We start from the raw sequence: 24249 nt of genomic DNA, 5'->3' as shown, positions 1-24249 counted from the left end.
TAAAAATCTGGAATTAAGAATCTTCTAATGACCATGAACCCATTGTCGATTGTTGGATGAATCCACCTGGTTCACTCATGTCCTTTAGGGAAGGAAATCTGCCGTCCTTACCCGGTCTGGCCGACATGTGACTCCAGAACCACAGCAATGTGGTTGACTTTCAACTGCCCTGGGACAACTAGGGATGGGCAATAAAACCGGCCATTCCACAGAATGAATAAAGAAATAGTTTGCTCTATGTGGCCTGTGTGGGAATTGGAAGTGTCATACTGGTGAAGCAGGGGTGCATTTCTGAGGGACAGTGTAGAGGGGCCTTTCCTCAACATCAAACTTGTATTCAATCTACCTGGGGGTGCTGTATGCTGAGCCCCCATCCCACCATCCAACCTGGTTGAAAATGAGCAGGGAGGGCAGTTAAAATGGGCCTGCAGATTTCCCCATTAGTCTATTTGAATGCTGCTAAATTCAATTTTAAATTGCAGCCTCCAAGTCAACCCACCTTCAATGGCAGACATATTTAAAATGTCAGTATTCACGGGGGAGGTGCCGGATGATTGGAGGGTGGCTTATGTTGTTCCGTTGTTTAAAAAAGGTTCCAAAAGAAATCCGGGAAATTATCGGCCGGTAAGTTTGACGTCGGTGGTGGGCACGTTATTGGAAGGTGTGATAGGGATAGGATCTACAAATATTTGGATAGACAGGGACTTATTAGGGAGAGTCAACATGGCTTTGTGCGTGGTAGGTCATGTTTGACCAATCTATTAGAGTTTTTCGAGGAGGTTACCAGGAAAGTGGATGAAGGGAAGGCGGTGGATGTTGTCTACCTGGATTTCAGCAAGGCCTTTGACAAGGTCCCTCATGGGAGGTTAGTTAGGAAGGTTCAGTCGCTAGGTATACATGGGGAGGTAGTAAATTGGATTAGACACTGGCTCAATGGAAGAAGCCAAAGAGTGGTTGTGGAGGATTGCTTCTCTGAGTGGAGGCCTGTGACTAGTGGTGTGCCGCAGGGATCCATTGTTGTTTGTCATCTATATCAATGATCTGGATGATAATGTGGTAAATTGGATCAGCAAGTTTGCTGATGATACAAAGATTGGAGGTGTAGTGGACAGTGAGGAAGGTTTTCAAAGCTTGCAGAGGGATTTGGACCAACTAGAAAAATGGGCTCAAAAATGGCAAATGGAATTTAACGCAGACAAGTGTGTGATATTGCACTTTGGAAGGACAAACCAAAGTAGAACGTACAGGGTAAATGGTAGGACTCTGAAGAGTGCAGTTGAACAGAGGGATCTGGGAATACAGGTACAGAATTCCCTAAAAGTGATGTCACAGGTGGATAGGGTCGTAAAGAGTGCCTTTGGTACATTGGCCTTTATAAATCGGAGTATCGAGTATAAAAGTTGGAGTGTTATGGTAAGGTTATATAAGGCATTGGTGAGGCCGAATTTGGAGTATTGTGCACAGTTTTGGTCACCTAGTTACAGGAAGGATGATAATTAGGTTGAAAGAGTGCAGAGAAGGTTCACAAGGATGTTGCCGGGACTTGAGAAGCTGAGTTACAGAGAGAGATTGAATAGGTTGGGACTTTATTCCCTGGAGCGTAGAAGATTGAGGGGAGATTTGATAGAGGTGTATAAGATTTTGATGGGTATAGATAGAGTGAATGCAAGCAGGCTTTTTCCGCTGAGGCTAGGGGAGAAAAAAACCAGAGGGCATGGGTTAAGGGTGAAAGGAGAAAAGTTTAAAGGGAATATTAGGGGGGGCTTCTTCACGCAGAGAGTGGTGGGAGTGTGGAATGCGCTGCTGGATAAAGTGGTAAATGCGGGGTCACTTTTAACATTTAAGAAAAACTTGGTCGGGTTCATGGATGAGAGGGATGTGGAGGGATATGGTCCAAGTGCAGGTCAGTGGGACTAGGCAAAAAATGGTTCGGCACAGACAAGAAGAGCCAAAAGGCCTGTTTCTGAGCTGTAATTTTCTATGGTTCTATGGCAGGGTCCTTGTTTAATTAAGCCCTTGTATGTCACTAGTTCACATGTTATAAAGCATATCAATGTTAGGGAGCTCTATGTATAAAACATGGCCCATTGGTACTGGGGTAACTGAACCAATGGATCTTTCCTGTTGTATCTTTTCCAGATTGTGCTTCCTGCATTGTTTGTGTTTGTTGCTCTGTTCTTCAGTATGATAGTGCCTCCGTTTGGGAAATATCCACCATTAGAACTGAATCCCTGGATATACGGAGAACAGTACACCTTCATCAGGTACTCAACTTAATTCATATTTTCCAAGACTCCAGAACAACCAGTGATGCTTGCATTATTTTTGTAGCAGGAATTTCTGGTCAGTGCCCTAAGGAGGATGTTATTTTATGTGATGCCTTATCACCTATCTCAAATGTTCCAAAGGTTATTACCATGAGTTCATTTTCACGTACATTCCACGTGATCATTATGTAAGTATATGTGGCAGTCACTTTGTAAACTGCTGATTCCATAAGCATGATGTGGAAATGCCAGCGTTGGACTGGGGTAAACACAGTAAGGAGTCTAACAACGCCAGGTTAAAGTCCAACAGGTTTATTTGGTAGCAAACGCCACTAGCTTTCGGAGTGCTGCTCCTTCGTCAGATGGAGTGCTCACACATCAACTTTAAACTTTACCCCTTTTGCATTAAACCTATGTCCCTTAATAATTGAAATTTCTATCCAGGGAAAATGACTGCGACTATCCGTGTTATCCACACATCTATCGGGTCACCCCTCAGATTTCCACTCCATCTGACGAAGGAGCAGCACTCCGAAAGCTAGTGGCGTTTGCTACCAAATAAACCTGTTGGACTTTAACCTGGTGTTGTTAGACTCCTTACTGTGATGCCATAAGCCGCAGTGAGAGGAGCAACCAGTCAAATCTTTTTTTTTGATGGTGATAATTGAGGGAGGAATGTTGGCCAGTGCATCAGGAGAGCTTCTTTGAATATGTTCAGCACTCAGGACCTAGAATGTGTCCCAAGGCAAGAGTGCTGGCAACTAGACAAGACCATAAGATGCAAGAGCAAAGTAGGCCATTTGGCCAATCGAGTCTGCACCGTCCGCCATTCAATAACTGACCTGATATGATCAAAGCTGACGAGATAGTATTTAGCCCATCAAATACAATCCTTTTGCAACACATGTCCTGTCTGCCCTATTGAGCCCACCTGCCACATAATTAATCTCCTGGGGGAAAGTTTGTATAAATGTTCCGCGATTCCTAAAATTAATCGAGCCAACCCTTATCTTCTCTCAATGTCAATGCGAGTCTGCACTTTCCAGCAGCTGCAGAAACATCTTCCACCTCCTCTTCCATCTCTTCCCCCACCCCCAGACCCTTCTCCCCCTCTGCCAAGGGCGGTGAAGGCACACTCTGTCTCAGCCACCCGATTGGCTGCGGTCCGTCAGCTCAGCACAAACTAGCGAAGGAATCGGAGTTGTGTGGCTCCTATTGTCCCCGGGGGAGGGAAATTCCACTGTCACTTTGTAAACTGCTGATTCCATAAGCACAGTAAGAAGTTTAACAACACCAGGTTAAAGTCCAACAGGTTTATTTGGTAGCAAAAGCCACTAGCTTTCGGAGTGCTGCTCCTTCGTCTCCACATCATGATTCCATAAGCCACAGTGAGAGGAGCAACCAGTCAAATCTCTTTTTTTGATGGTGATGATTGAGGGAGGAATGTTGGCCAGTACATCAGGAGAGCTTCTTTGAATAGTAGTCTACGTTTAGCACTCAGGACGTGGATTGTGTCTCGAGGCACTGAACTTGTGGTTCTCCAGTAAGAAGAGGACTGCAGTGGCCCCTTGAGTCTGTTGGTGTCTCTGCCCTCCTGTAGTTGTTCGATCACTTTAACCTGACTTTAACCTGGTGTTGTTAAACTTCTTACTGTGTTGTTCGATCAGGCAGGAGATTCGCTTGTGGTATCTGGTCTTTCCAGCAGTTCGTATTTCTGATCGGAGCGAACAGATTTTTTCTCGGTGCTGATATTGTTGATCTAACTTATTGTTTCGGTTCCTCAGTGATGATTTTCCGGAGGATCCCAGTACCAGTGTGCTGATCGATGCACTCCTCAATGATCCTGGATTTGGCACCAAGTGTATGGCAGATGGAATGAACGAGTGAGTGTCAGTCAAAGTTCTTCAGACACTGCATGCTGCTTGCATCGAGCCTTTCTCCCCCTCCCTCCCTCCCTCCCCACCCAATTGCTTTTCACTCTAACAATAGCAGATCCTGTTGACGATGTTATCATATTTAATTCTCTTTATCTAATCTGCCCCCACCCCCATTACTGCATTAATGAACACATTAACAAATCTTGGGCCCTCTCCACATTATACATTCGGTAAATCACTCCCTGTATTCCGTGGGAAGTTCAAAGTGCTGAATTAATGAGTTGCCAAATCCTTTTAATAATGTACTGGTTCTGGAGGCTACACTCAGATCATGCATGGGACTCATTTCGAACTCCTTATAAACAGAATAACACCTCTTATTGCCCATGTGGAGAACCCTCTCAAGAATAGTAATTTCTCCCCTTCAACAGTGGATCCAAACTAAAACCTAAGACAGTGATGGGCAACCTAGGTTGGTGAGTGGCCGCATGAGTGGCCCTCCTTCATCTCAGTGGGCCGGAAGATTGAAATCGGGCTCGTTCGTGACCCCATGAATAAGATTAAATACATTCAATACACCCTGAATACTTCATAACTCAAATGTTTAATCATTAATTTATTAATAGAACTGTCCGTTTCAAATGGTAAGAACAAAATAAATATTTGCACTTTAAATGTTGAGAGAGCGCGTGGTTGTCTGCCAATGTTGTGAGTAATCAGCACGCACCTCACTGCCCTTGCCCTTGCTTAGCGTGTGTATCACTTCAGTCATTCCGGTGGGTAAAAACTACATGGCCGGAAATCAGTGGAATGTGATAACCCTGCACGTGAGCAGTGATCAACAAAATGTCTCGTGGGGCCCACTCCAGATGTGCCACATGTGGGCACTGGGCCTCAGGTAGCCCACCACTAGCCGAAGAAATCTGGACCGCTCCATTCATATCCATTTAGAATTCTAACATACTCCTTGTCCATCCTCGTCCATCCTGCTTCTGTACAAGGTTCTGAAGGTTCACAAATGGCTTTTCTTGGTGCTGTTGCTTCACTGGTAGATGGATCCTAAATCAGAACACCAATCAGAAGGTCCAATAGTAGCAGCAACTTGAGGTACCTGAACAAACAGGGTGGTCTGTTGGGCTCCTCCCCCACCCCACCCTCCTCCTCCTCCTTCCCCCGAGCAGCTTCCAGATTGAGGGTGGGTGGGAAGTGGCCCTTGAGTGGCCAACAATTGGTCATTTATGGGCCATAATTGGGTTGAGGGTGGGTGGGCCTTGCCAAACCTTGCAAGCCCCATGTAACTGTTCGGGGGCGGATGGGAGGCCAGTGCACGGCTACCTGGGTAATTTTGTAGGCTGGTTTAGCCTTGAGACAGTTGTCAGAGAGAAGGCGGGAAATGGAATTTGTAGCAGGGCAATACTGTTCTAGAATATTCGCTCCCCAGATATTCCTTCCCTTGAATTTGTAACCGAGCTTGAGTCGTTTGTTTATCATGGATGGGTTTTAAGAATTTATTTTCACGAGTATTTTTTCCCACCGTTCTTCCCTCCTCCACCAGGGGCTGCCTAACGGGTGATGCTGAATGGGCGACTCCCCTGGTTTCGGAATCAGTCATGGCCATCTTTCGCAGTGGGAACTGGACGATGCAGAATCCATCCCCGGCCTGTGAGTGCAGCTCGGACGATATCCAGAGGATGCTGCCTAAATGTGAAGAAGGAGCAGGAGGGCTCCCGCCCTCTGAGGTGAGTTAGACAGGCCCGAGGCTATGGGTTTAGTTACAGATGTTTTACTCTGCCTGCTGCCCCTGCTGATCATTTCTAACCTACAGTAAAAGCTCTGGTTCATAGAATCCCTACAGTGCAGAAGGAGGCCATTCGGCCCATTGAGTCTGCACTGACTTTCCGACCCAGGCCCTATCCCCATAGCTCCATGTATTCGCCCTGCTAATCCCACTAACCTACACATCTTTGTACAACTAAGGGACAATTTAGCATGGTTGTAAGATACTTGGTAGTGTGGATGAACAGAGGGATCTGGGTGTCCATGTGCATAGATCCCTGAAAGTTGGCACCCAGGTTGATAGGGTTGTTAAGAAGGCGTACGGTGTGTTAGCTTTTATTGGTAGAGGGATTGAGTTTCGGAGCCAGGAGGTCATGCTGCAACTGTACAAAACTCTGGTGCGGCCGCATTGGAGTATTGCGTACAGTTCTGGTCGCCGTATTATAGGAAAGATGTGGAAGTGTTGGAAAGGGTGCAGAGGAGATTTACCAGGATGTTGCCTGGTATGGTGGGAAAATCGTATGAGGAAAGGCTGAGGGGCTTGAGGTTGTTTTCGTTAGAGAGAAGAAGGTTAAGAGGTGACTTAATAGAGGCATACAAGATGATCAGAGGATTAGATAGGGTGGATAGTGAGAGCCTTTTTCCTCGGATGGTGATGGCTAGTACGAGGGGACATAGCTTTAAATTGAGGGGTGAGAGATATAGGACAGATGCTAGAGGTAGGTTCTTTACTCAGAGAGTAGTAAGGGCGTGGAATGCCCTGCCGGCAGCAGTAGTGGACTCGTCAACATTAAGAGCATTCAAATGGTTATTGGATAAACATATGGATGATATTGGAATAGTGTAGGGGCTTTAGATTGGTTCCACAGGTTGGCGCAACATCGAGGGCTGAAGGGCCTGTACTGCGCAGTAATGTTCTATGTTGAACCACCTAACCTGCACATCTTTGGATTGTGGGAGGAAACCGGAGCACCCAGAGGAATCCCATACAGACGTGGGGAGTATGTGTAAACAGACAGCGACCCAAGGCTGAAATCAAGCCTGGGTTTCTGGTGCTGTGAGGCAGCAGTGCTCATCACCGTGCCTCCCTCTTTTGCTGGGAATCCAGAATAAGTACTTGAGGGTGTGACTAACGCTGCCGCATGTAGTGACGCTGTGAAGTATTTCTGATAGAACACACTCGGTTTACAATTCTATGGTAATATTGTTGCAATTGTGTGGATGTTGCTGCACATGCTCAAATGTGAGCGTCCTATATAATTGGATAGTGGTTTTAATTCTGAGCTCACTGCGACTGTACACCTGTAATTTCTCAAAAACCTTTGGACGAGAGCCTCCGGCCTCCCAGCCGCATGTTTCCCGTCAGCAGGAGCTGGCTTATTATTTGCTCGCGGCGGGATTCCCTGTTCCCGCCGCTGTCAATGGGAATTCCCATTGATGTCACCCCACCCCAGTGGGAAAACCGCGGGCGGGGGTGCGCTGTTGGCGGGACTGGAGAATCCCACCGGCGTGAGTGGCCGGAGAATTCCGGTCCTCATGTCTGCGCGCGACTCCTGTCTACAGACTGTAGATGTGTTTGACATGTATTTGTCTCGCATTCACCCTGTATCGATTCTTATACCCACATTTCTCATGGAAACCACCAATTTAAATGTGTTACGATTTGCTCACGATTGTTTGCCAGCTTGGCCTACATCTTGTTTAATGATTTTGTACATTTCAAACTTTGTTTTTTTTAAAAAGTCCAAACTTTAACATGTTTCCTTTCTGTTTTGATGGTGCGTTCTCTCGCCTCAGTGACCTGCTGTTAATTGTCTTCCGGTGATGCTGCTGCCCACTCTTCAGCTTGTAAAAGGTTTCAAAATTGCCATTGAATCTGTCCCTGCTGCCTTCCCAGGCTGTTCCTTCCAGATCCCGTTTCTAGGGAGAGGGAGGTGTGGGACTGGTAATCCAGAGGTCCAGACTAAAGCTCACAGAGACATGGGTTCAAATGGCAGGTGGTGGAATTTGAATTCCGCCAATAAATCTGGAATATAAAAGCTGGTTTCAGTAAAGGTGACCATGAAACTATCATCAATAGTCATAAAAATCCATCTGCTTCGTTAATGTCCTTTAGAGAAGGAAATCTGCTGTCCTTACCTGGTCTGGCCTACAGGTGACTCCAGACCCACAGCAATGTGGTTAACTCTTAGCTGCCCTCTGTCATAGAGTCATAGATTTTTACAGCATAGTAAGAGGCCCTTTGGCCCACTGTGTCTGCACCAGCCATCAAACACCTATCTATTTGAATCCCATTTTCCAGCACTTGGTCCAAAGTCATGCATGTGATGGCATTTCAAATGCTCATCAAAGTGCTTCTTAATGTTAAGGATTCCTGCCTCTACCACCCTTTCAGGCACTGAATTCCAGATTCCCATCCCCTCTAAATCTCCTTCTTTGCTTAAACACATGACCCCTGGTTATTGACTTCTCTACTAAGGGGAGAGGTTTCTTCCTGTCTATGTCACTCATTATTTTGTATGCCTCGAGGAGGTTCCCCCCTCAGCCTTCTCTGCTCTAAGGAAAACTACCCCCACCTAGTCAGCCTCTCTTCATCACTGCAAAGGAAAGCGAACCAGACAGTGTTTTCATGGTCATCATTAGACTTTTAATTCCAGACTCCTATTGAATTCAAATTTCACCATCCACCATGGTGGGATTGGAACCCAGGTCCCCAGAGCATCCCCCTCTGTCTCTGGGTCATCCAATGACGATATCACTGTGCCACTCCCTCATGTAGAAGGGATGGGCATCAAATGCTGGCTTGAATTCCATTTTTTAAAATTTTAAGTTTTGCAAATAGGAACATTTATTCCGAGAATGTTTGTTTGTACGTCATTGATCCAGTTGGCAGCATTTCTGTGATATTTGTTGTAACCTCGCCTCCCACTTTCTCCAGCTGTTTGATGGGCTCCGTATTTCTCTTTGTTAATATTTTAATTTGAAGGTTCTCCGGCTTCGGCAGCCAGAATTCCCTGGCCGTTCACGCCGGCGGGATTCTCTGGCCCCTCCAGCAGCGCATCCCCGCCCGTGGGTTTCCCGGTGGCATGAGATGGCATCAATGGGAATTCCCATTGGCAGCGCCAGGACTAGAGAATCTCACCACGAGCAAACAATGCGCCACCTCCCGCCGGCAGGAAACACGCAGCTGGGAGGCTGGAGAATCTCACTCCTGGTATTTCTGTAATTTATCGCTGAGACCCATTGATTCTGGAGCCAGAGTTTCTGTCCTGCTCTGTGTTCCTCAGTCTTGGCTTCAATTAGCGACGTTGGATTGCTGCAACATTCCAAGAGAAAAATTTAAATCTTCAACTCTCTGACTTTGTGTGGCTCAACTATAAAGTCTTGTGATGTACATTTTAAGATGTTTAATTTCTTCCACCCACTGCCCTGTACCAGCTTAAATCCTCTCTCCATTGGCAAGAAGGTAGAATTAAGTTTAAGTTTAGTTATTAATCACAAGTAGGCTTGCATCAGTTTCTGCTCGGCGATTCTGCATTGTTGTGTGTCTTGAAGGCCCCCTTGGAGAACACTTACCCTTCGGTGGCCTTCAAGACCCATGACAACGCAGAATCGCCAAGCAGAAACTGACGGCCAAGTTCCGCACGCATGAAGACGGCCTCAACCGGGATCTTGTCACACTACATGTGACCCCCACCATTTAGCCTGGCTTGGCAAAATCCTACTAACTGTCCTGGATTGAGACAATTTACACCTCTTTAATCTGTGATTATCCCTCTCTCCACTCGCATTATCTGTACCTGTAAAGACTTGATTACCTGTAAAGGCTCACATTCCAACCATTATCTTGCAATTATGTCTCTGTCTATATATGCCGTGCTTGTGAACCCACCTCTTCACTCACCTGATGAAGGAGCAGCGCTCCAAAAGCTTGTGGTCCCAAATAAACCTGTTGGACTTTAACCTGGTGTTGCGAGACTTCTTACTGTGCCAGTCCAACGCCGGCATCTCCACATCATAAGTTTTTAAAGTTTATTTATTAGTGTCACAAGTGGGCTTACATTAACACTGCAATGAAGTTACTGTGAAAATCCCCTACTCCCCACACTCCAGCGTCTGTTCGGGTACACCTGAGGGAGAATTGCGCATGGCCAATCCACCTAACCAGCACCTCTTTCAGACTGTGGGAGGAAACCTGAGCAGACGCAGGGAGAACGTGCAAACTCCGCATAGACAGTGACCCAAGCCGGGAATCGAACCCAAGTCCCTGGCACTGTGAGGCAGCAGTGCTAACCATTGTGCCACCATGTCGGAATTGCATTGGAATGGGCCAGTGGTGCTGGTTGCTTTGTACAGTGGCTGTAATCGGGAACGATGCAATGCTGCTTTCTGCTGACAAAAGTTGGATGTTTATTTCTGAACAGTTGCAACGGAATACAGGAGACATTCTTCAGAACCTAACTGGCAGGAATATCTCTGACTACCTCGTGAAGACCTACCCCCAGATCATTAGTAAAAGGTACAAAGTGGCACCAGTTTGAGTGCAAACCAAATATATTTGTCATTAAACCGACACTGAATTACTTAAGTATGCTTTTAAAACCAGCCTTTATTTTTAGTGCTGTATTTAACAGAAACCTCTTATTCATGTTTACAGTCTGAAAACTAAGAAGTGGGTGAATGAGTTCAGGTACGTTATTGCAGCAAGGTTAATAGATTTTTGCACTTTAGCCGGGAAGAGCAGGTTTGCATTTGTATTCTGATTATGCAAATGTTCAGTAATATTGTGCACTTTAACTGCTCCAATTAAAAAGGATCTGTCCCTCTCGGAGCCCTGTGGTCAGTGATTGGACATTCACAGATGTCGAGCCATTGCTACTGTTCTCCGACACAAGTACACTCTTGGCTAAAAAAATTACTTATTTTTTCTGGGGATGGAGTTTGAAGGCTTTTAACCATTTTACCTTCACAAATGTGTGTCGCTTTAGATAAAAACACAAAAACCAGCACAATCCTTTCAGCATCTGTAAAGGGAGAAAGACCCCCGTTAATATTAAGGAATTGAGAACGGCAAGCCTGTCTTTCCCCTTCCTGCAGGTGCTGCTGACAACCCCACTGTGTATTTCTGGAAGTTTCTGTTTACCTTTTTGTTTGATTTCCGACACGTTCGCGCAGTGTTTTCTTCTTTTTAATCAGTGTAATGATGAAGCTGCGTACTGTTTTCATTTCCTGTCCGGTCTTTAAGCGGATCGGATAAGAGGCATTCTCTTATCCGATCCGCTTAAAGACCGGACAGGACCGGCAGAATGAAGCAAGTCAGCCTCTCATTGTGATGGTCTGTTGTAGGTATGGAGGATTCTCATTGGGAGCACAGAGCTCCCAGGTTTTGCCTTCGCTCAACGAAGTCAATAACTCCATTATCGAGATCAGCTCACGTATGAATGTCACAAAGGTAAGGAGCTGCACTCTTTAAGCTGTGTTTTCTGCTGCATGTCTGTTAGGTGTTGAGAAACACACTGTCCAGCCCACACACCTCAGGAATTGTTCAGGACGGCTATAACAGTATATAATAAAAACAGTATATATGGAACATTAATATATATTTGTTTCATAAATCACTAACTCGAGGGCCTTTGGCACTGGGGAATGGAACACTTGGCTATGCGTGTAATGTTAGCATAGAATCCCTACAGTGCAGAAGGAGCCAGTCAAGTCTGCACAGACCACAATCCCACCCAGGCCCTCTCCCCATACATTTACCCTTGCTGGTACCCCTAACACTAAGGGGCAATTTAGCATGGCCAATCCACCTAATCTACGCATCTTTGGACTGTGGGAGGTAGCTGGAGGAAACCCACGCAGACACGGGGAGAACATGCAAACTCCACACAGATAGTGACCCAAGCCAGGAATCAAACCCAGGTCCGGGGCGCTGTGAGGCAGCAGTGCTCGCCACCGTGCCACCCATGCACTCGTAGATCGGGAACTTCACTGGTTGGAAACATTTGCTTCCTCTGCACTCCCTGGGAATGTACAGCACAGATTAGACAGAGTAAAACTTCTCCTCAATCCGAGCCTTTGCTGAGCCCTGAACTATTCAACAGGAACCTTTCCCTGACCAGGAATGCTTGTTGCCTCTGAATGAGATTTGAGATCTGGGCCATTTAGGAGTGTTAAGAACCAACTAATTGAGGTTGTCTGTGGCCATTCTATGTTGGATTTCTATATTCAGCAGACAGAAGAAGCTTTAATCCTGGGCTCCAGAGGGACTCTTAAATCTGCCACCTTGGTTTGTTTGAGATGAGAGGTCACACAACATCAGGTTATAGTCCAACAGGTTTATTTGAAATCACGGAGGAGCAGTGCTCTGAAAGCTTGTGATTTCAAATAAACCTATTGGACTATAACCTGGTGTCGTGTGACCTCTCGTCTTGTCCACCCCAGTTCAACACCGGGGTCTCCACATGTTAGTATGTTTAGGAACACGGGTGTTTTGCAGCTCATGCTATTGTAAATTCTCATCGATTTGGAGATGGAAAGTTGTTTGATTTTTATACATGTTGCTGCCATGATATATTTATGTAGTTTCCAGTCTAATTCTAGAATCATAGAATCCCTATAGTGCAGAAGGAGGCCATTTGGCCCACCGAGCCTGCACCGACAACAATCCCACCCAGGCCCTATCCCCATAACTCCATTCATTTATCCTGCTAATTCCCCTGACACTAAGGGGCAATTTAGCATGACCAATGCATCTAACCCGCACATCTTTGGACTGTGGGAGGAACCCAGAGTATCCGGAGGAAACCCACGCAGACACGGGGAGAACGTGCAAACTCCACACAGACAGTGACCCAAGCCGGGAATCAAACCTGGGTCCCTGGTGGTGTGAGGCAGCAGTGCCAACCACTGTGCCACCGTGTTGCCCCTTGTGAATCATGTATGTTGCAATCTATAAATATTCAATGGGTATATTCTGTAAGAACATAATTTGATATACTCTAAATGACACTTTGATAAATCCCAGGTCTGAGCATCTGCCTCAACAGCTCCGGTCAGTTGAGGACTCAGTCTGGAGCGCCATCAGGAGGTGCTTAGCAGAACTGCAGGCTGTTTAAAATAAGTTTATCAAATTGATCAGTATTTTTTTAAAAAGTTAAAGTTTATTTATTAGTCATAAGTAAGGCTTATATTACACTGCAATTAAGTTACTGTGAAATTCCCCTGGTCACCACACTCCAGCGGCTGTTCAGGTAAACGTACCTAACCCGTACATCTTTAAGACTGGGAGGAAACCGGAGCACCCGGAGGAAACCCATGCAGACACGGGGGGAATGTGCAAACTCCTCACAGACAGTGATCCAAGCTGGGAATCGAACCCGGGTCCCTGGCACTATAAGGCAGCAGTGCTAACCATTGTGCCACTGGGAATATGAGATGTAACTGCCCTGGAAACGCTCAATTAGTTTGTCCGTCACCTTATTTGGGACTTAAATGTGGTTGTTTGAATTATTTTGTAGCACTTGTCTCTTGCCTTGAATTATTAACATTTAGTTTCCTGTTGCCCCCCCCCCCCCCCCCCTCCTCCCCCAGGGCAGTTCCATGGACCGACTGCTGGGAAACATCGCCAACTTTATCGAGGGACTGAACACCAAAAATAATGTCAAAGTATGTCTGAAGGCTTTCTATCGATCTCTTCCTGCTGCCGACTCTCTTTTTGTCTTTAGTTTTGAGTCCATTACACTTTGAAGTGTCAAACATTTTTTTTAAAGCCAGCTATTTGCTGCTGTTTTCTTTCAATCTGGGGTCAAATTTACAAGCATCTGCCAATCTACAAGTTTCCCTCTTGTGTAGCAATCAAACTCAGTTCATCATGTGGCCTGAAAAGATGAGGCCAGATTAAACTATACGGAGTAGAGGTGAATAGCAGAGATACGTTTTAAAGGTACATGAGGGTGAGCGACAGAGAGAGGAACAGAAAGATACGCTGATAGAATTAGACAGAGTGAAGCAGGAAGGGGCTCATGTTGAGTTTAACTATGGACATGGTTCAGATGGGCCAAAAAGACTGTCCCGGTGCTGTGAATTCAATATAATCGCACTTCAGCATCAGAATAGTGCATCATGCAATACATGTAAACTTACATGTTACATAGAAGATAGGACCAGGAGGAGGCCATTTGGCCCTCGAGCCTGCTCTGCCATTCATCATGATCATGGCTGATTGTCCAACTCAATAGCCTAATCCTGCTTTCTCCCCATAACCTTTGATCCCATTCGCCCCAAGTGCTATATCCAGCCGCCTCTTGAATACATTCAATGTTTTGGCATCAGCTACTTCCTGTGGTAATGAATTCCACAGGCTCACCACTCTTTGGGTGAAGAAATATCTCCTCATCTCCGTCCTAAATGGCCTACTCTGAATCCTCAGACTGTGACCCGTGGTTCTGGACACCCCCACCATCGGGAACATCCTCCCTGCATCTACCCTGTCTAGAGCTGTTAGAATTTTATAAGTCTCCATGACGTGTGTCCCCCCCCCCCCCCCCCCCCCCATTCGTCTGAACTCCAGCGAAAACAATCCTAAACCTAGTCAATCTCTCCTCATACATCAATCCCGCCATCCCTGAAATCAGCCTGGGAAACCTTCACTGCACTCCCTCGAGAGCAAGGACATCCTTCCTCAGAAAAGGAGGCCAAAACTGCACATGTGACTTGCCACATGCGATACCAAAGGAGATCTGTTCATTTTTCATTTGAAATTATGAAAGTTGGATTTCCTGATGGTTAGAGATTGTTGTCTGGCTTTTGCATAGTTTTGAATATTTGTTCGCGGGATGTGGTCATCACTGACAAGGTCAACATTTGTTCCCCATCCTGTGAGAACAGTCAGTCACATTGCTGTGGGGCTGGAGTCACGTGTAAACCAGACCAGGTAAGGACGGTAGACAGCCTGTCCTGAAAGGCATTACGTGAAGCAGATGGGGTTTTATGACAATTAAACGTAGTTTCCTTTGGCACCAGGACTGAGGCTAGTTTTCAGTTCCAGATTTATGAATTGAATTTAAATGTCCTGTGTTGGAACCTGTGTCCCCAGAGCATTATCCTGGACCTCTGGATTATTGGCCCTGTGCTGTTATAACTATACCACCACCGCCTTTCCACCCCCAATGACACTCTGTGGCAGAATTCTAGCTGGTTTCAGCCAAACGCGACAAGGATAGGTTGACTCCATTACTGCTTCCGAGCCAGCTCAGCTGGATTACACTCTATCTCCTGATGCTGATAGGCCAGGCGCCGGGATAGGCCCTCGGCTCGCTGTCTGTCGGCGCACGTGCTTCATGCCCGTCAACTGATGCCAATGCTGGTTTGTGCCCACACCGGTGTGACATTGTTCACTCAGGCACTCACCCTGGTGCATTCTCTCCACTGCTGACCATTCCCTCCGGCACCCTGTGCCATCACCGCATGGTGCTCTGATATCCAGCTGTTGCCAGCCACAGTCTATCGGGTTCCCTCCCCTAGTTGTTGCTATTTATAGTACTCTAAGTAACTCATACACACCATCCTTGTTTCTGGGTGCCACAATATTCATCATAGCTCCAGTCCGCCTATTATTTTCCCAGCCCCTGGTTCATGGTTGCAGAATGAACTGGACCCGTCTTCCCTGCAGTGGCGATATTAGTTATTTCAGGATTTTTGTAATTCTGCCCAGTCTGATTGCTTGCGGAAATGTGTCTCTGCATGTTAGCCAAGGAAAGGGCCAGGCTCAGCTGTGACGTCTCCACAGTTGAATAGCCAGGTCATTGGTGAAAGCTGACCAAGGACTGACGAGAGGACTGTCAGAGAATACAGCAGGATATAGATAGGCTGGAACATTGGGCGGAGAAATGGCAGATGGAATTTAATCCAGATAAATGCGAAGTGATGCATTTCGGTAGATCTAATTTAAGGGAGAGATATACAATAAATGGCAGAACCATCAGGAGTATAGACACACAGAGGGACCTGGGTGTACAAGTCCACAGATCCTTAAAGGTGGCAGCACAGGTAGAGAGGGTGGTGAAGAAGGCATATGGTATGCTTGCCTTTATTGGACGGGGCATAGAATATAAAAGTTGCATATGATGTTGTGGCTGTATAGAACGTTGGTTAGGCCACATTTGGAATACTGCGTCCAGTTCTGGTCGCCACGCTACCAGAAGGACGTGGAGGCTTTGGAGAGAGTGCAGAAAAGATTTACCAGGATGTTGCCTGGTATGGAGGGTCTTAGCTATGAGGAGAAATTGGGTAAACTGGGGATGTTCTCCCTGGAAAGACGGAGGATGAGGGGCGACCTAATAGAGGTGTACAAAATTATCAAGGGCATAGATAGAGTGAACAGTGGAAAGCTTTTTCCCAGGTCGGAGGTGACGAACCCAAGGGGTCACAGGTTCAAGGCGAGGGGGGCAAGGTTCAACACAGATGTCAGGGGGACGTATTTTACACAGAGGGTGGTGGGGGCCTGGAATGCACTCCCAAGCAAGGTGATTGAGGCGGACACGCTGGGATCGTTTAAGACTTATCTAGATAACCACATGAACAGACTGGGAATAGAGGGATAGAAACGAATGGTCTAGTTGGGCACATGAGCGGCGCAGGCTTGGAGGGCCGAAGGGCCTGTTCCTGTGCTGTATTGTTCTTTGTTCTTTGATTGGCACTGCGGGAGAGGGAAGCAAATTAGACACAGATCGAAGAACAGTGATTCTTTGATAACAACATGTAGAGAATATTGTACTGGAGTGATAGCAGCTTCAGTGTGATTGCCAGTTTATGTTTGCCCATTCCCCATCTATATAATGTTTAGATGGACCGGAGTGATTAAGTAGGAGGCTCGAGTGTACTCCTGATACGGTGGAAATAATCTTTATTTTTATTTTGCAGGTCTGGTTCAATAACAAAGGCTGGCATTCCATGGTGAGTTTTGTGAATGTGATGAACAATGCGGTACTGAGAGCAAATCTCCCATCGGGAAAAGATCCCAGAATGTTTGGGATTACAGCCTTCAACCACCCACTCAACCTGACCAAAGAACAGTTCTCTGAGGTGGCAATGTAAGTAGCTGCTAGAACCTCATGGATACACTTGCAAGTTAAATGGTACCCCCTGGGCATTGAACCAGACAGATCAGAAATCCCATCTTTCATCTCGGTCAGTGAGCAGCAGCTGGGGTGTAGTTGCCCCCGCACCCCTGGCTAGGGTTCCTCCTCTGGATCACTGTCCAGTGGCTCTGGGGCCCCGTGAGTGTGAACGTGAGGCAAAAACACTTTGGACTCAACAGCCATGCCCTATACAAGCAACAGGCCTGCTGGTGAGGCTCATGGTTGAATAATTGTAATTTATCTAATGGAATAAAACTCCTCCTTCATTGCTGTATACTGTACCTTGCCTGCAACTGTTTCTTATTAAATCGGACACCCACCTCTCCAAGCTTCCTTTCTCTGCTACCAGAGATCCTCTCCCCTGTTCCGTGCCACCCTCATCTCCAATAATAAATATGAGGAGCGCCTATATTTCTTTGCCACAGAGGTTGAGACCATTTAACTGCCTCTGCTGTTCTGATACCAATAACGTGACCACCTCCCCAGATTTCCTTCTCCCGCAGCCCGATTTTCACCCTCCATTTTCACACTCGCCTCTTTCACCACCCTACCCCACCCCACCGTGCTTGCTTTGAGCTTATCTCGCCCATGAGACCCACCTCCTTTTTGACTGCGGTCGAAGTGTATCATCCCTTCTCTCTATCCTTGATCTCTTTGCAGCCTTCGACATGACGACCCTAATCCTGTTTCTTTCAACCAAGCTCCTTAATTGTCCATCTCCGTGGAACTGTACTCTTCGTTCCGCTCTTCTCAGTCCAATGAATGTAGGAACGGAGCAGGAGTAGGCCATTCAGCCCCTCAAGCCTGCTCTGCCATTTGACAAGATCATGGCTGATCTGATTGCAGCCTCAACACTGCTGCTTTCCTGTCTACCCCCATACCCTTCGATTCTTGATTGACAAGGGAGTATTTCTAACTCTGCCCTAAAACTGTTCGATGAGCAGCCTCCAGTATTCTCGGTGGGGCGGGAGGGAAAGAGAATTCTAAAGACTAATGACTCTCTTGGAAAAAAATAAAATACTTCTCATCTCCATCTTAAATGAGAGATCTTTGTTTGTTACCTGTGTCCCCTAATTCTAGCCCCTCTGTCAGGGGAAACCTACTTTCAGCATTCACCATGTCAAGTCTCCGCAGGTTCCATGTTTCAATAAGATCACCTTTCATTCTTCCGAACTCCAATAGATACAAGTCCAACCTGACCATCCTTTCCTTGTAAGATAACTGCTGAAACTCTTAAAACTCTTCCTAACTGTTTCTATAATTCTAGCTAGCTATCTTTCTTTCATACTCTAATTTCTCCCTTTTTAAAAAAATTCTGTCTTATTTTTTTGGCCTCCCACTGTTCTTTGTAGAATTATCTGCCTTTTTCTTTCAATTTGATGATATTTTCCTCAGTTAGCAAAGGCTGGTGCTTCCTCCTCGGAGACTCCTCCTTTCTCGCTGTAATGTATCTTTGAGTATTATGAAACATCTCCTTAAGTATCTGTCCCTGCATCTCCATTGGCCTACTCCTTAACCTAATTTTCAAGTTCTCTTGAACGAATCCTAAGTTTATACTCTTATATGAAGTTATTTTAGGTTTAAAAGCACAAACCTTAGCCCACTCTCCTCTCCCTCAAACCGAATGTGAAATTCAATCATATTAAGATCAGGGGCTCCTTTGTTGTGAAGTCATTAATTAATCCGATCTCATTGCGCATTGCCGATCTGGAAAAGCCTGCTCTCTGGCTCAAGAACACTGCTCTCTAAGATTTTGTTCCAACCCCCGTGATATAGAATTCCATTCCGCATTACCTTCCCTCATCCTTAACCCATCTTACTGACTAAGCTTCCTGTCACCACACTTAAAGTTGGCTCAGTGCCCATTTTGTTGATTGTTTCCCTGAAGCACCTTGCGTTACTGATCTTTCACAAATGTATTTGCTTTGTCCATTTATCTTTGGTTGGCATGAGGCTTTCAGTATTCAAACCTGCATCGAGGAGGAAAGGAGGTGGCACAGTGGTTAGCACGGCTGCCTCACAGTGCCAGGCACCTAGATTCGATTTCAGCCCCGGGTCACTGTCCGTATGAAGTTTGCATATTCTCCCTGTGTCTGCGTGGGTTGCCTCCGGCTGCTCCAGTTTCCTCCCACAGTCCAAAGATGTGCAGGTTAGGTGCATTGGCCATGATAAATTGACCCTAGTGTCGGGGGATTAGCAGGGTAAATATGTGGGGTTACAGGAATAGGCCCTGGGTGGGATTGTGGTCGGTACAGACTCGATGGGCCGAATGGCCTCCTTCTGTACTGTAGGGATTCTGTGATGTGTGATATTGTTGTTTGTGTGACCATGTCCAGCTTGTGACACAGAGCCTCTTCCTCCTTTTAGGATAGGCACCTCTGTTGATTTGCTGGTCTCCATTTGCGTCATCTTTGCCATGTCCTTTGTGCCGGCCAGCTTTGTCCTCTTCCTCATTGAAGAACGTGTCAGCAAAGCCAAGCACCTTCAGTTTGTCAGTGGTGTGAAGCCTGGCATTTATTGGCTCGCTAATTTTGCATGGGATATGGTAAGTGCGACTCAGTTCATGTTGAAGTGTGCATGAGCCGTGGAAGGAACCTGAATCAATGGGGTAGAGTCTGAAATGGAATACACTGTACGTGGATAAAAGCACGTGCGGATGCTGGAATCGGAAACAAAAACAGAAAATGCTGGAGAATCTCAGCAGGTCTGACAGCATCTGTGGAGAGAGAATAGAGCCAACGTTTCGAGTCTGGATGACACTTTGTCAGAGCAGAAGACAATAGAAAATAGGACGAGATTCATACTGTCCAAAACCAGAGGACATAGGTTTAAGGTGAGAGAGGAACGATTTAAAAGGAACCTGAGGGTCAACTTTTTCACACACAGGGCGGTGCGTGTATGGAATGAGCTGCCAGAGGAGGTGGTAGAGGCGGGTACAATTGCAACATTTAAAGGACATTTGGACATGTACATGGATAGGAAAGGTTTAGAGGAATATGGGCCAAACGCAGGCAAATGGGACCAGTTCAGTTTAGGAAATCTGGTCGGCATGGACGAGTTGGGCCGAAGGGCCTGTTCCCATGCTGTTTATCTCTATGATTCTTTATCATAGTCAAAAAGACAAAAGGAATGTAAATGGCGGTGATCTTGGCTATAAAGGGTGCTGATAGAGGCCATTAAGAGACCAGAATGTGTAAATAGCAGAACAAAGGTAAGCAGAGTGCCGAAGGACAACCTGAGACATGTAATAGATGACCAGATTGGGGTGGGGGGGAGAATGGATAAAGGATGGAAAGCAAAATTTTAAGAAAGTGGGAAAATGAAACGATGGGAGAAAGGAATTTTTTTTAAAAAAAAGATATAATATAAATTAAAATGGGGTGAAGATGGAGGAGAGAACTCATGCTGTGATGTTGTTGAATTCAATGTTCAGTCCGGAAGGTTGTAAGGTGCCTAATCGGAATTTTATTTTATTTCTGTTATGGCTCAGGTCAGAAACTCCAGTGTTTTATGAATCCCGCCTGAACCATAAGTTTTGCATCTTGAATTTGGCTAGGATAAGCATGAGATGTTCCACTTCAGGTGCGATTCAAAAGACCCACTAGGGAGCTTTTATCAAACAAAGTTTACTTAAGAATATAGTTAACATGTACAGTAAGAAAATTAGCAAGAGCTTTTATCAATTACAAACAAGAAACAAAACACCCACTGTAATGTGTAACCCTTAACAAAGATATGTAAGCTGTCCCAATCAAACCAACCTCTATAAACGACCCTTTACACAGGTTCAATACAGCACAATCTACTACTCATGTGATACTGGGATTGAGGCCGTTAGTTGAATTCTGCAGTCAAATACTCTTGAGACTCAGAATAGTGTGAAGACAGGACAGCTTCCCAAAACACTGGAGAGACTCGGGTCCAACCCCCAACAACAGCAGATTTTCACCCTTCAGGAAAACAACAGGGAGAGAGGGAAAGCACTTCTTTTTAGCTTGCTGACCCTTCTAAAACCCAACTGCAGCTCGGAACTAAAAATGAACATCTCTGTCACCTGACCAGCCCGCAGTTTTTTTTTTCTCCTCGCAACAATGACATCACCTAAGGCTGTGAGCATGAATTTTTAAAAAAACTCTTAAAGGTACATTAACATCACTTTTTTTTTCATTTCTTCCACGGTTTGGTCTCTGACTTCTTTGTCAATTCCCCCCCCCCCCCCCCACCCCCCATCCCACCAACTGCATAAATATCATCCTATATTCTATCGTCTTCAGCTCTGACGAAGGGTCATCCAGAATCAAAACGTTGGCTCTATTTCTCTCCCCCCACAGATGTTGTCAGACCTGCTGAGATTTTCCAGCATTTTGTGCTTTGGTAAATTGTACTTAGATTTTGAAAGGTGAAAAATCTTTCAAAAGATTTTTGAAAGATCGTTCAAAAGATCTTTCAATCCCACATAAGTGGGATTGGGGAGCAGCCTAACACTGTTAGTTAAGAAAGGAGAGGACGTTTCTAATTGTTTAGAAATGCGCAAGTTAACCGAGGACAATGAACATGGATTTATTAAAGACAAGCTGCTTTCGACCAATGTTTTATTTTTGAAGGAGTAGCTAAATGGATAATGAGAGAAATATATTAGATGTGATATTGATTTAACTTATAAGTTATTTAATAGATAAGTCAGGAGACTGGTTATAAAATCTCTGTTTTATTACAGGAGGGAATATAGCAGCAAGTTAGTTGGCAGACAAAAACAAGAGTTTACAGTTAATGGGCTTTTCTTGGACCAGAGAAGGATTAAAAGTTTTGAACTGCTGTGGTCAGTGCTCAGTCTACTTTTTGTTCGCTGTATGTAATGATGATTTGGGCTTGTGTATGAAGAGCACAACATTGACATTTGCTGATGACACAAATGAAAGAACTTTAGCAAGCAACGAAGATAACTCTGAAAGACTTCAGTAAGACCGAGCCAGAATGGGCAGATAGGAAGTGGGTGCAACTTATTACGGAAAAGTATAAGGTGACACACTTTGAGAGAAAAACATTGAAAGGATGTTCACACAATGGAAAGAGTATGGATGAACAGAATGACTTGGGGTTCAGATACACCATGCACAGAATGCAAGTGCACTCACATTTGAGGTTTTCTAAGCAGGATTATAAAGTAAAAGAGTAAAGAGATAAGGGTCGGGGGGCAATGCTCCATTCCCACTGCACTGCTTTTGTAGCACAGCAGGCCGGGAGACTCGTGCAGAGGCCATTTTGCGGGATCCCTGTTGGGTGCCACGGCCTCCACGAGTCTCCGACAGCCGGATTTCCGGCTCCGTTGGAATTATCGGCGCAGAGCCAAAGAAATTATGTTAATGTTAATTTAAATCTGTTTTTACATTTCATTAGTAGGCCTGGGACTGAAATGTCTGGGGCCGGGTCGAGGCTGGTCTGGGCATGTTCGGGGATGCCAGCAATCGGGCTGTGGGGGAGTGGGAGGGTTGGCAATGCGGGAGTCTCGGGGCTGCCAGTAATCGAGCTGGCCAGTAATCGGGAGGCCAGCAATGCAGGGCCATCGCGCATGAGTCGATCTCAGCACTGACAGATCGGTGCATGTGCAGTGGCCCACTCAGCACTATGCTGCCGGCCTCTCCAGTGGGGATAGGCCACGCCCCTGATTTTTAGCGTGATTAACACTAGTGCACTCTGCAGTGCACAGTGTGTGGGAGATTCATTTTGAAACTCCCGCTGGAAAAGCCAGCGGGATTTACTCAAATTTAACACTTAGAATTTTTTGGGGCGAATCATCCCCAATGATGTGTTTATTCAGAACATGTTCTTGGCCACTATGAGTATTACGTACAGTGATTACAGAGAACATGCAATGTAAATAAACAAGGGATAGGAAGTTAGTTACAAGGAGAGACTTGTAATACTGGAATTATCTCCAGTAGAGTGGCACGGGCAAAGCTGATGGGGCGGAAAAAGTGAGTTTTAACAGAAAGAAAAGTTTAAGTTTTAGTTCCTTCTTTAGTTGAGGAATCAAAGACAAAGTGTTATCAGTTTTGAGTTGAGAGCTATGAAGCAATCTGGACAAAATCAGTTAATGCATGGAACCCTTTCCCGTGTGCTTGCTGAAGCTGTGATCGTTATACTAGTGAAGGGGCAATACACTGAGTATCTGAAGCAGAGGAAGGTGCTGAAGCAGAGGCGGAGGAAGGTATTGAACAGCAATGCTGGACCGTACAGAGAGAGTACAACAGGGGGGTAGTTTGGAATGGTTTTTTCGAGGAGCCACACTGACATGTTAGCCAAACGGCGCCTCCTTTATTCTAAACCTTGATGATAATGTGCGGTGAAAGGAGATTTAAATGAGTTACATGGTACCCATGATGGGTGTCTCTTTAGAAAGAGTAGACTAGTGATGAGTGAAACAATCTCATTCCATCCCGTTCCTTTTCAGTGTAATTACTCAGTGTCAGCTACACTGGTGGTCATCATCTTCATCTGTTTTCAAAAGCAATCCTATGTCTCGGCCTCCAATTTGCCAGCACTGATCCTCCTGCTCTTCCTCTACGGGTAAGTGACCTTTCATCCCGAGCTGTGCTTTTCGTTGAATTGGTGAAAGTTCTCTTGCTGCTTGCTGGCTGCTCTCACCTTTATTAATTCTGTTCTTTTAGGTGGTCCATCACTCCCCTCATGTATCCAGCATCATTTTTGTTCAGTATTCCCAGTTCTGCGTACGTGGCTCTGACTTGTGTTAACCTGTTCATTGGTATCAATGGAAGTGTGGCCACCTTTGTCCTGGAGCTCTTCAACGATGCCGTAAGACACCATTTTTCCTGCTTGTTACATGATAAATAACACTCTGTAATGTTCAGGAAGAGGGAAGTTTCAAATTAATGGATAGATAATAAGGTTGTATGTGACTGGTTAGAACAGGAGGGGGATTAACTTAAACAGTACGAATGTGCTGATTTTCAGATGCAATGTTAAACTGAGTCCCAATGTGTCAATTCATTCGGATGTTGGTTATAGAATCAGAGAATCTCTACAGTGCAGAAGGAGGTCATTCGGCCCATCGAGCCTGCACCTACGACAATCTCACCCAGGCTCTATCTCCGTAACTCCACGTATTTACCCTGCTAGTCCTCCTGACACTAAGGGGCAATTTAGCATGGCCAATCCACCTAACCCGCA

At 45.7% G+C, this 24249-nt stretch overlaps 1 protein-coding gene across 1 annotated transcript in view; it reads left to right on the top strand.

Annotated features, from left to right (window-relative positions):
* The window catches only part of LOC144479438 (phospholipid-transporting ATPase ABCA1-like), a 174324-nt gene that overhangs the window by 126036 nt on the left and 24039 nt on the right, over positions 1 to 24249 (top strand). Inside the window, exons 29-39 of the mRNA XM_078198097.1 lie at positions 2140 to 2264; positions 4052 to 4150; positions 5700 to 5883; positions 10345 to 10439; positions 10578 to 10610; positions 11267 to 11372; positions 13514 to 13588; positions 16844 to 17013; positions 19429 to 19606; positions 23513 to 23628; positions 23730 to 23874. Of these exons, the coding sequence (XP_078054223.1) occupies positions 2140 to 2264; positions 4052 to 4150; positions 5700 to 5883; positions 10345 to 10439; positions 10578 to 10610; positions 11267 to 11372; positions 13514 to 13588; positions 16844 to 17013; positions 19429 to 19606; positions 23513 to 23628; positions 23730 to 23874 (1326 nt within the window). The remainder of the gene's footprint in view (positions 1 to 2139; positions 2265 to 4051; positions 4151 to 5699; positions 5884 to 10344; positions 10440 to 10577; positions 10611 to 11266; positions 11373 to 13513; positions 13589 to 16843; positions 17014 to 19428; positions 19607 to 23512; positions 23629 to 23729; positions 23875 to 24249) is intronic.

This window comes from Mustelus asterias, chromosome 26 (assembly GCF_964213995.1).
Source record: "Mustelus asterias chromosome 26, sMusAst1.hap1.1, whole genome shotgun sequence".
Taxonomy (NCBI): Eukaryota; Metazoa; Chordata; class Chondrichthyes; order Carcharhiniformes; family Triakidae; genus Mustelus; species Mustelus asterias.
Note: the sequence above shows the minus strand (reverse complement) of the source record. Positions and strands in the feature narration are given on the sequence as shown.